Source organism: Atta colombica, unplaced genomic scaffold, assembly GCF_001594045.1.
Source record: "Atta colombica isolate Treedump-2 unplaced genomic scaffold, Acol1.0 scaffold233, whole genome shotgun sequence".
Classification (NCBI taxonomy): domain Eukaryota; kingdom Metazoa; phylum Arthropoda; class Insecta; order Hymenoptera; family Formicidae; genus Atta; species Atta colombica.
This window is the reverse complement of record NW_017259331.1, coordinates 632311-645033: the sequence shown is the minus strand read 5'-3', so window position 1 is coordinate 645033 and position 12723 is coordinate 632311. Positions and strand designations below refer to the sequence as shown.

At 32.7% G+C, this 12723-nt stretch overlaps 1 protein-coding gene across 3 annotated transcripts in view; it reads left to right on the top strand.

Annotated features, from left to right (window-relative positions):
• LOC108688489 overlaps nucleotides 1–12485 on the top strand; it is a 20164-nt gene extending 7679 nt beyond the window's left edge. Inside the window, exons 1-9 of one of the 3 annotated variants that reach the window (XM_018194770.1) lie at nucleotides 1830–2083; nucleotides 7261–7391; nucleotides 8004–8161; nucleotides 8596–8827; nucleotides 9431–9629; nucleotides 10455–10693; nucleotides 11071–11167; nucleotides 11271–11504; nucleotides 12283–12485. In XM_018194770.1, coding sequence (XP_018050259.1) covers nucleotides 7281–7391; nucleotides 8004–8161; nucleotides 8596–8827; nucleotides 9431–9629; nucleotides 10455–10693; nucleotides 11071–11167; nucleotides 11271–11504; nucleotides 12283–12398 — 1386 coding nt within the window. In that variant the 5' untranslated portion in view covers nucleotides 1830–2083; nucleotides 7261–7280 and the 3' untranslated portion in view covers nucleotides 12399–12485. Of the gene's footprint in view, nucleotides 1–1829; nucleotides 2084–7260; nucleotides 7392–8003; nucleotides 8162–8595; nucleotides 8828–9430; nucleotides 9630–10454; nucleotides 10694–11070; nucleotides 11168–11270; nucleotides 11505–12282 lie in introns of those variants that run through there. The other 2 variants (XM_018194769.1, XM_018194771.1) reach the window with 2 other exon arrangements.
• Nucleotides 12486–12723: the final 238 nt, after the last annotated feature.

Sequence of the window (12723 nt, the reverse complement as noted above, 5' to 3'; positions counted from 1 at the left end):
GAGAGAGAGAGAGAGAGAGAGAGAGAGAGAGAGAGAGAGAGAGAGAGAAGGAGACTCTCATGAGCAAGAAAGAGAATGAGCGAATGTGCATGAAGAGGAGTAGGTGGTGCGTGGTAGAATGGCGGATGAAAGGGAGATGGAGTAGAGGGAGGAAGAAGAAATATGGATAGAAATAATCGGAGGAAAATGACAAGAAAAAGGAGCTGAATTAGCAAAGAGAAGCTAGCGGACAAGACACGTTAGAATAATGGCAAAGTTATGAAAGAAATAATTAATATCAGTATTTATAGTTGATTCTTATATTTGAGACTGTCTTAAATATAATTTTAAGATGTCATGAACCAATCAGAGATAAATATTTATAATTCGTTCTTATTTTAAGATCATCTAATGTCTTAAGATGCTGATTGGTACTCGTAGTTGATTTTTATGACTTTTTGAGACTGTCTCAAGTACAGTATTAAAATGTCAAAAGCCAATAGAGGGCTGTATTAGCATTTTAAGAAATTACTTAAGACTTAAAATAAGTATGAAATATAAATATCTTCCTGTGATTAGCTTGTGATATCTCAAGGTTATACTTAAGATCTTGTTAAATATAAGAACTGACTATAAACATCACAATGCGATTACCTTATGATATCTTTGATATCTGATTATCTAAGATCATTTTTAAATATAAGAACCAAATAAATGAACCAGCTTCTGATTAATTCATGACATTTTAAGATTGTATTTAAAACAGTCTTATGTTTAAGAATTAACTATGAATACCAGAGAGTATTAACATCTTAAGACAATATTTAAGACAATATTTAAGATGATCTTGAAATAAGAACGGATTATAAATATCTAAAGGAAACTGGATTTTGATGCAGTCTTTTATTTTATTAAACAGCGGGGACGGAGTGCTACTCTCAAAGTTGAAGAAACGGGAAAAGTACGAAAGCAAGGACGAGAAGAGAGAGAGAGAGAAAGAGAGAGAGAGAGAGAGAGAGAGAGAGAGAGATATGCCCATGTATTTCAGCGAAGACAAGAAGACAGCACCAAGAGGCGAAAAGAAGAAGAGAAGGGAACGGCAGCGAAATTGATAAAGAGAGAAGACATATCCATGAAAATCTACAGGCGGGAGATGAAGAGATGCAGACGAAGGCAGCAACTGAAGAACGAAGAGAAGAAATCGAGAGGGATCGGTATGAGAGAGAGAGAGAGAGAGAGAGAGAGAGAGAGAGAAAGAGAGAGGGAGACAGAGAGGATATCTTTCAAGAGAAGATATACTCACAATCGCTCCACAACAAAGACGGAGAGGCACGTGACGACAGAAGCTAAAGAGTGAAGAAAATCACGGAGAAACGAGAGGGACATGGTAAAATATCCGTCAAGAAAAGAGGTAGAGAGAGGCAAAAAGGAGAGAAGGAGCGTGCGAACGGTCATGTACGCCTCGTTCGTGTATGCATACATGTGTTTGTGTGTGAGAGTCCATGAGTTTGTAAATGTGTGTTGCACAAAACACACACACACACACACACACACACAAACACACACAATATCATATACATAGCGAGCCTCACTGCTGATCTCTCGAGGGAGGTGGGAGTCTCTCATAGTGTGTGCGCGCTGTAGTGCTGTACTCCAGCTAGACGCTGCCGCTGGTCGTGTACAACAGCCTTCGCATTCTTCGGAGAAGTGAAAGCAGTTTCAGGGAAATTCTGGTGGCAACCGGGCGTTCGCTCGTTCGCTGGCTCGCCAAAGGCAGAGTCGGCCGTGTGACGTTTCTTTCACCTCCGCGGCGCAGACTGCAGAGGCTTTCGCCGTTAGATCCGCGACCTGCGCGAGATCCAGGTCGGATCCCTTTTTCTCATTATCGGTACACGAGATCGGGCCTCATCATTACAAAATCGGTCGTAATCGTCTTGCCCTAGGGAGACGCGTATACGTATGTGCACGCGTGCGAAACAGATGGCAAGCTCGGACGCAATCCCGTGCCCCGCGGTGAGATAATGGACAAACGGCATGAAGCATCTACTACGTGGAGAACATTGCGAAATCGTCGGAGAAGACACAGAATAGAAGAGCGACACTCGTGAGTCAGATTTCGTCGCTCTATTCTATCTAGGAATGTGTCATGGGCCCGGTATTCATCAGTTAGTTCTTAATATTTAAGACCGTCTTAAATATAGTCTTAAGATATTATGATCAGTCCCGATGTTCATAGTTCATAGTCGATTCTTATATTTAAGATTGTTTTAAAACTATCTTAAGATGTCATAATCTAATTAGAAGGCTATATTAGATTAACATCTTAAGACATTTATACTTAACTATAAATATCGTCTATGGATTCTCTCCCCGATTAAAGAAGAATATGTTCTTTCGTAAATGAAGAAGAAGTAGGGGATTATCATCACCGCCGCAAAGACCGTTCGATTTTATTACGTAAATATTGCATTATTACATCAATTATTTCTTCTTATCTTCGATATTGCCGCAAGGAATCATCTGCTTCAAAAGTCGGGCATTCTCTCGCGAAAAACGAAATTGTCTGTAATCCGATAATTAAAGCATATATACCGGAGTATAGCCCCCACAGCATTAAAATTGCAACAACAATGCTGCAACATTGTAGAAATATTGCAGCGTTATTGCAGCGATATTGCTGCAAGTTGCGTGCTGTATGGGAATTAGTGATTTACTAGAAACAGCTGAATAGATCATGAAGATATATGAAAAATTGCCGAGGAAGTAATTGGAGCGAATACGAATAACAATGACTGGCCTAGTCTTTTTAACTGAACTTCTTGCACAGTTCATTCTTTTCCTCTTTTTCTCTTCATTGGAGAAGAAAAGAGAAAAGGTTAAGAGAACAGGCCTAGTTTGCTATTGACAACAACTTTCAGTAGAAGTTTAGCTGGCGTCAACATTAAAAGACATTCTAACATTTTAGACACTCTGAAGAGAGATGTCTTTAAACTGTCCAGAGGATATCCTAAGGACTTTCTCAGGGCGTTCTTTTGGAAAATTGTATTGTATGAATTTGTATTTAATTTATTAACGAAGTCTAATTCTATCTGATTAACAATTTCCACCTAATTTCTGGAAAAAATGATTTTGCCGAAGTATCTAAAAATTTAGATGCGGATTTAAAAAAAATTATTTTTTTATAGACCACCAAATGATTACATAGGAATCTCAAGCATGAGAAATGTTGCAAAAAATTTTGACATTCTAACAGTTCAATTTGACCATTCTACATAATTCTTTTAATGAACAAAGTTATTTTCAGATCTATATCTAACTAAATTTTTAAATAATTCAACAAAGCATTCTTTCCGTAAAAATTCAGAATTATCAACGAAAATCGCTCAATTTCTTTTTGCATTTAGACAGTCGCAATGTGTTCGACTTAAATTCGAAATAATGTTCGAGTGCGCAAAAAAATCTCCGTCGAGATCTCTATTCTCCCGCGAGTCTCGCCATTTTATCACGACGCCGCGAATCGCGAATTCGAGCGCATTCATGACGGATAGCTTCTTTCTTTCTTTCCTCTTTCTTTTTTTTTTCGTCAATTTCCGTCACGCGTTTTTCCGATGAGACATCGACCGATCGCCTTGATGCGTGAAATTCCACAGGTTTGAGCCAGGTGATCGGAATTCGAATCTTCAGCGCGATGCGACGCTACGCCACGCCGGGAAGTTAACGGCAGCGGCGCTTTCGGGGATTAAATCCGGGGATCGACCCGGGCGCGTGCTGGAACTACCTAATCGACATTACGGTATCTCGAAGCCATACGAGGCTTCATGTTTCGTTACGCGTCGAATGCTACGATTAAGTATAGCGGTACAGTTGACTTCAACGGGAGTCGCATTGAACGATGCGAGGCGCGAATATCTCTGGAATAATCCGTGGAATTTAGGCGTGTACAGTTAAGTTCGTCATTATTATTTATTACGAAGAGAGAGAGAGAGCGAACATTATAATTAAGCGAAATAAAAAATTCTTGCTTTTCAAAATGATTGCTTTCGATTAAACTCTCTTTGGATAATCATAATTTTTGTGAAAAAAAATTGTTTATGCAATCGTCAATGATCGAACTTCTTGTTTTAATCGGGATTTTAGTATTAAATTACCAAATTATATTGTTTGTTAATATTAATTTTTGCATAGTGAATAAAATATTAATATTGAATTCAATAATCCAAGGAACACATCAAGTCAAGAGAAAGTCAAAATGATTTTATTTTGACGTCATGAAAATCAAAATAATAATTTTTGGTTACAAAATTTGATTGTTTATCGATGTTAAGAATTAAAAATAAATTTAGATTGATTTTTTGTTGACTTTTGTGTGTTTTTTGGAAAAATTATGATTTTTTTTTTTACAAAATTTGATTGTTTGTTTATATTAAGAATCGAAATAGTTATTTTAATTTGTTATTGACTTTTATGTTTTCCTTGAATGTATTAATATATATTTTAATATGTATTATGTGTGTTAAAGATGTATCTTGCATAATAAAATGTAAAAGTAAATCGCGTTTTCGCGCGTAAGTGTTACGCTGACCAATTTCTCGAGAGAGAATCGCTGTCTATTTTTTCCTCATTAAAAACATGCGGCTATAAATAAAAGATCTTGCGCGAAAGAGTAGTCGTGAAAGCCAATTCGGACATCAGTTGTAGCTAGCGATACGTTTAATAACAACACTTTCACGATGCTCGGAGCTCATCGTAAATCAACTGTACTTCACCTGCGCTATCATCCCATTGAATCTGATTTGTCTGCTTTCGCATAATTTTTTGCATTCTAGGGCGGGGCAATTTCCTTAACCTATTTTTTCGCTTTTACATTTTTCTTTGTGTTGTTTTAGAAGATCCAGATGCAATCTTCGAAATTAATCAGATCAGATTGATTATATGGTGTGTTTCGCACGCAATCTCTCTCGATTGTAGTTCTTTTTTATTTAGAGACATCTTGATTCCGTTTCGTTTCTTATTTCTCCTCGACTCGCTTATTTCTAGTATTGAGTGTTAAATTATACATTAAAATAATGTCAGTTTATAATAAAAAATCGCGAAGGTAATCATTTTTTTATAACTTGTAACTCGTAATTTGAAATAATGAAAATTTTTCTCATAACAATAGTCAGTTTTATTAAATTACAATTCAGTTTACAAGAAATATAATCAATTTTACCCAAAAAAATAATCAATCTTACTCAGAAACACACAAAATCAATAAAAAATCAAAAAATGATTTTATTTTGATTCTTAACGTAAAACAGTCAAATTTTTGCAATAAAAAATCATTTTGACTTTTCTCTTCACTTGATGCGTTTCTTAGATCCGCATAATTTTCAACATATTTTTCCTTCGTAAAACGTATCACATAAATGGTGATGAAAAATTTCTATTATTCACCACGATCAGAGACCAAAAAGATTTCAACACTGAGAAGAATAACGTGACGGGATGCCGAAGATCAGCTGGAATGACGTCACGTCACGAAGCCGGATACAAGTTCTATCGTACGAGTACACTTGCCCCATCGAACGTGTCCCGCAAATTGTAATGGCAATTCCTTCTTTTTTCTTCTTTTTTTTTTATCGCTCTTGCCACTTAAAGTTTTAGTCATCGAAAATCAGTTAGCACTTAGTTATTCTTTCTCTATAAGCGCATAATATTATTTGATATTAAGTAATATTTTAGATATATTCTTAAAATATTAAATGTAAGAATATTGTACTAAAATTATATAATATATAATATTAAGTAATTCTCGAAATATTAATGGAAAGTTATATGTCCATTCCTGATAATATTGTATGATTATTAAAAGTAACATTATTTAATACTACTGTAATATTGTACTGTAATATTATATAAACATTAAAAACAAAATTTATTATAACAAAATTTACTTTGTAAAACTATTACAACTGTTAGTAGTATAAGTATACGTTTAAAGACTGAAAATAATTTTGGTGCGCAATTGTAGAATTGGATATATTAGATGTAGTAAAAAGAAATCCATTATTTTTGCATGAAATTGAATGGAAAAATAATGGATTTCTTTTTACTACAAATAATAATATATTTAAAATCATGCGAAAACGTTTTTTTAGCACAAGATGCAGCATAAAAACTTTTTGTTACTGGATTGTGAATTCAAATTGCTAAATTAAGAATAATTAATATTTATAAATATTTTATAAATATTTTAATAATATTTCATATTAAGATATAATGCCTAGGATATTATATAAGTGGTCATATAACCTCTATAGAATATATTCTCATAATATTAAGAAATATTATATGATATTTTCGAAATATTATAACTTATTTTAATTTTTTTAATAATAATCATATAACATTCTAGGAATATTTTGCGCTTATAGAGTTAATATTATTGCAGTTCTTATACTTTTTTCAGCGAAGAACTAAAAGCAAGAGCCAAGAATGAATCATTAAAGAATTACTAAGCGCTATCTGATTAGTTTTCTCTTCTGAATCCAATCAATGAAGAAGAAAAAAGAGAGAGAAAGAGAGCGTTTATTACGTTTTAAGTTTGTGCTTTCTAAAAACAAATTAAAACAAAGAAAATTAAGATTAAATTAAAATTAATTAAGATAAAAATTTAAGAAAATTAGTTAACAAAGTAAATTAGTAAAACAAAACAGGAAATAATATATCTACAAATTTAAATATTTAGCATAAAATAAAATAATAGATTACAAAATATTACAAAATTAAGTATAAAATTAAGAAAATTAAATAAAGAAAATTAGTACGAGAGAGAGAGAGAGAGAGAGAGAGAGAGAGAGAGAAAGAGAGAAAATAAGGTGTATATACATTTATCGAATAGTCTTTCCCTTTCTTTCGTATCTAACTACTTTAGAAGTGATGTTAAAGTTCCCAATCATCCCTTCGACTTTTAAATTGTAAACGACTCCTAAGTTAATGGCTACGGGAGATAAAACATGCAAGATTGATAATATCTCTCTCTTTCTCTCTGCAAATGAGAATTATTTCTGTATACGTATTCAGAGAAGCAAAAATAAGCTTCGATAAGCGCATAATTGATGGCTCTTAAATCTAACAACAAATCTCTGACAAATTTTCTTCGGATCCTTTAACTTAAATTGAAATAAAAGTTTTCTCTTCTTTACGAATGAGAAAATTCCATGGGGATGCTCGAACACGAAGAGAGATTAAGAGAGATTACATGGTAAAGATCATTTTTTTTCTTTTCTCTGCTTTCAGATTGACTATCGGGACGCAAAATGGTATCGAGACGGAAAATACTTTCGCGTTCGCGAGATAATCTCGTGGAGTCGCAATACGAGGAGCAAGATGAAGAAGATGTATGGTATAACTTGGATAAATTGTACAAGGTCAATTTTTATTTATTACTTGTAAATTTTATTTATGTGTATGTATATTATTATTTAGATGTGTATGTAAATTATGTATATTTTATTTATATATTTTTTTGTACATAAAATGTTCGCATATATGACATCTAGCGCGACTTGAATAACTCTAACGTTGTAATATTGATTCTAAATTCTTTAGAGCCTTATATCTAATTACTTTAATTATTTTATTATTATTTTTTATATGTTTTATATTTTCTTTATTATGTATATTTTGTATGTAATATAATTCACATACGATTATACTATAAAAATTTTAATAAATATTTATTTGACTAATTCTAAGTAGATACTTACTAAATATAAATATATATTTATTTATTTGATAAAAACTATTAATTTGATGTAATTATTATTTTTTTATTGAATAAATATTTATTTACAATAAGTAAATGTTTACTTATTGCTATTCAAAGAAGTATATATTATTAAGATTTAGTCATTTCTTTTCATGCAATTTCTTGTTTAAACAACGTAACTGAATATAAACGGAAGTTGTTAATATTAGCATTGATGTGCAAAGTAATGATTCATCCAAATTATATTAGTTCATCTTTCTTGCACTTGTAGGATCATATACAAGAAGTCTTAGATAAATGGAATCAGATAGATGATGAAATTTGGGCGAAAGTTATCGTTTTCGAGAGAAACAGACGGGTTGCGAAAGCGTATGCCAGAGCACCTGTCCTCACGATAAACGGCTCGAATGACGGATTCGACGGATTCAGGTACACACAATTTGGATTTGAGATACAATTATTTATCTAACTCCACTAAAAATTTTAATTTTGTAAAATGGACCGAGTGTGTTTTAATCGTCAATATCTGATAACTTTAGATGCTAATTGCAAGATGAAGAAATCCTATATAAATTTATAGCCTGTTTAAATTTTACTGACTTATTTCAATCTTCTTGTTGAAATATAATTATTCTAATAAAATACCTACGATGTTTCATATTGAAAGATGTATATAATTTAATTTTTATTTAATCTCTTGTTTAATTATCTGTACTGAAGGATATAAAATATCACTTACACAAAATGTAGATACGTCGTTTCTTAAAAAGCTTTTTTAACGACGTATTATAATTTATATAAATATATTATGTAAGTTATATAACATTTGACGTTATTATATATCTCGGAAAATTGATTTACAGGATAGGACTTTGCGGATTTGATAATCCTATGAGAGATTCAAAAACGGAGGAGGCCAAGCGTCACATAAATCAAGGAGTTAAAATAAAAATGGATGAGCAAGGCAATATTCTCATTAAGAGATTATGTAAAAATAATGTGTATGTGAAATCAACGAATCAGGAGGACAATGCGATCGGTCCAGAGATCATACGTAATTCGCAGGGTGCGCTCGAGCACGAAAAACCCGGAAAGGTAGATCCGTTAATATTTTGCGGTTTCTTAATAATCGTCCGCGTTGGAAATATTTATCGGCGAAAGCATCAAAATGGGTCAATTGCGTGATGAAGGAGAGGGGATCTCAGTTACTCTTGCCTATTTCTTGCAATTAAAAAAAATAACAATAAAAAGTTTCCCTCGCCACCAATACTGCGTATTTGTATGTACATTGCATACGAGGAGATCGGCATGTATTGGCTTTATCACGATTGTATTGAATGCATGTCGATAGAGAAACCGCATCGCCTTTCTAATTAAAACTACAAGCAACCGAACCGTATAATAAGAGGCGTTTAAATCTCTTTATCGTCAGGAAATCATATGCCACGCACCCGGTATGAAAGGAGAGCGAAATGTTCCGCCGCTTAACATGATCCGCGGTTGTTCTTCCTGACTAAACTAAAGAATTCCTGTTCATGTCCGTATATTAGTTTACTCCTTCGTCGATAATACGTTTTTATTACGCGTATCCTTCGCTGTCGGGAAGCCGATTGATGCCATAGCTTGGTGATGCAACTTAGCTTTCTCCTTAATATCGTGAAACATCGAACGTTGAACATTACTGACTTCATGTTTCAGCTGTTCGACATGAATAAATTCCAAACGAATCTATCGCGAGAAACACGAAGGGCTTATCCGGATAGACGACGATTGGAGATGCAATGCCTGAGCGCTATCATATTTGTGAGAACGGAAGCCGACTTGCTTCAGTGCCCCGTATGGGTGCTCATCGTTAACGTGGTAGGATTGGACATGCTCAAGTCGAAGCTCCCACCAGGTATACTACTGGAAAGCGTGTGACATACATTAAACGCTATATAGAATTTCTATATACAGTTTGCGAACAATATTTGAGATTTATCTAATTACAGCGAATTCGCGGGTTAAACGCACTAGTGTGTGTGTGTGTGTGTGTGTGTGTGTGTGTGTGTGTGTGTGTGTGTGTGTGTGTGTACGCACTCGTATATTAAAGCCGTTTCCAGATATTATGTCCAGGTATTATATATGTATATGTTTATTATGACACAGTCATAATAAAGTCATAATGATATCGTAGGACATCATTTGATACTTAAAAATGAACTTATACAAATAAGATGATGTCTTCATGTGATATTACTGTGATCGATTTCTGTGTTCTTGGGCTGTGCATTCTGGTTCTGAGTGTAAAAGTGAAATGCAAATATCTCTAATTATAAAACACATATTTTAACATAATAAAATATACTGATTTCGCAGATTAATCTGTTTTTGTATAATATTCAAGTCTATTTTTTTTGCACTATTAACTAAGATTCTTAAGTAAAACATAGAAGTCATAATATATCATAATGATATCTTTATGATCTTATTTGTCTTATTTAAGTAAAAAACTGATGTTATCTGTCGTCATTTTGATGATAAATGTTAGCTTGCTACTTCGATTATAAATTCATTTTTAAGTACCAAATGACATCATAATGTTTTATACAACATCAATATGACTTAATTATGATTTCTTTTCTGAATATTAATGTTTCCTTGTCAAAGAGAATTAGAATAATGCAAATGTTTGTATTATCTTTTAAATAATTTTTATTATCTCCATTGTATCTTCTTTTAGTTCTAGCATTACAGAGGCCGGTGGATATAAAGAATAGACCTAGAATACCAATTCCTGACGAGGATCCTTACAGCGTGGCCGGTGTGTCATCATCCGTAGGTCCTAGCGAAATAATGTCAACGGACAGGGATTCGCGGGAGCAAATCTACATGCAGTCGACGAGTTACCAGCATCGACGTACAGAGAGACCGCCGAAATTACCGCCTCGAGAAAATCTCTATGGCCATGGCATTCCCAAGGTAAATATTAAAAACGATTAGCTTGTTAGAGCTATGGCGCACAAAAATATTTAAGAAAAACTAAGTAAGATGTAAGCCAATGCTGGAATTTACTCGCAACGTAATTTATTTGCAATATCAATCGGCAATATTTAGACTGTGCGCGAGTTGGTAAGATAAGGAACGAGAACCAAGCTAAAAATCAGATAAAAGTTTGCAAATAAATTCCAGTACTGATGTAAGCAGTAAGGAAATCAATATGTCGGATTTACTGCTTACGTTATAGTCTTTACTATGATTGACCAATTTTCTTAAAATTTTGTTTAAGTTTTTTTGTTTTTCATAGCCCTTTCGTCATTTAGTTGAAGAAAACCTTCTACTTTGGCTATTTTTTTCAGCCTGATTACGACGATATAGAAGACGATTATGGCAGAACGATGAAGCACCACATGATGGAGGAGAAGCGAAGTAAACATGACGATAGGAAAAAATATGGTAAGGAATGTTATACTTTAAAAGATTAATTGTATTTTATTTAATGTGCAATTCGTTTTTTAAACACATCGCATAAATTATGACTCTTTGTTATGTGTTCTAGATGATCCATATTATTGTGGTTTACGAGCACGCGTGCCCAATTTTGTCAAAATGGCGAAAAATGGTCACAGCAAGGTGGGTCCTTCTCCACCTCGTGGACATCCCAGGACACAGCCGGCGCCGTCTTATGTAGGCGCTGCTTACGCTAGTAGTCAATCTTCCCAGATATATGGGCACCTACCGGCCCATCGACCACCCATTATGTATCATGCCAGAAGCTTCGAAAGCGGGCTTGGTAAGAAATAATTAAGTGATTATCATTTTTCATTTATCTAAAAATAATTGCGTTATATTAAATATGTAAATTAATTTGTCATAAATAACATCATCACGTAACAGATTCTTATTTGATTAATTTGTTATTTTAGATTAATATATAGATTTCTTTGTTGCTTTTTATTATTTATTATTATCTTTTATTACTCCAAATTCATTTTTTTTTACCCATCCTTTTATGATCTATTTCTAAAAAATTTGTCATGCATGAATATAAATATGTATAAACATACAGAAACAAGCATAAATATTCATAAATATATATAATTATATATGAATATGTTCATACATTCTTCTTTCTTTTGTAAAATTAGTTTAATAGAACTTTTTAGTATAATAGAAGTATTAATAGTAATATGAAAACATAAAAAAATAATTAAAAGGATAATTTTCGTATTGTTTGTTTTAGAAAAAAACAAGTTTGAAAAAAATGTAAAAAAAATTGCTCATACATAATTATGTATAATTATATGTAATTATACGTAAGTAATTTTTTTACATTTCTTCAAATTTGATTTTTTTCTAAAACAAACAATACGAAAATTATCCCTTTAATTATTTTTTACATATATATTTATATATATTCATGCATGAAAAATTTTTTATCGAGAAATAGAAAATAATTTTTTTATAAAGTGGGAATAAAAATAATAACAGTGGTAGTATAGCTGCTTCATATTAATTAATAATTGTTTTATAATCACGTTTATTAGTAATAATTGCTGCTATGATTCCAGATTCGGACAATAGGAATGAGTCGCCGTATAATCACATATACGGAAGGTTACCGATCCCGACGAGAGGCGTGATACCTCCGACCCCGCGTGCTATGTATATTGGAGAGTGGGATTAGATGTAAGAACTATCTCGGCGTTTGTACTTATAAACTCTCTCTGTATATTGTTAATATACCACATAAATACTCATATTTTTATGCTAATATTTGTACTTTTATTATTCCATACCCTGGAAATATAAATCGCGATTACTCAAATTCAGTCATGAGTGGGGGAGGATGAATAGCCTAAATGATTAGAATTGAAGTAAACTGAGATATGGAAGTTCGTATCTTTTAAAATATTAATTGTTGGCAAGAAGTCGATTATTAAGAAACAAAAATAAACGACTCGACAAACATATATATATATATATATATATATATATCTTTGCAGTTAACA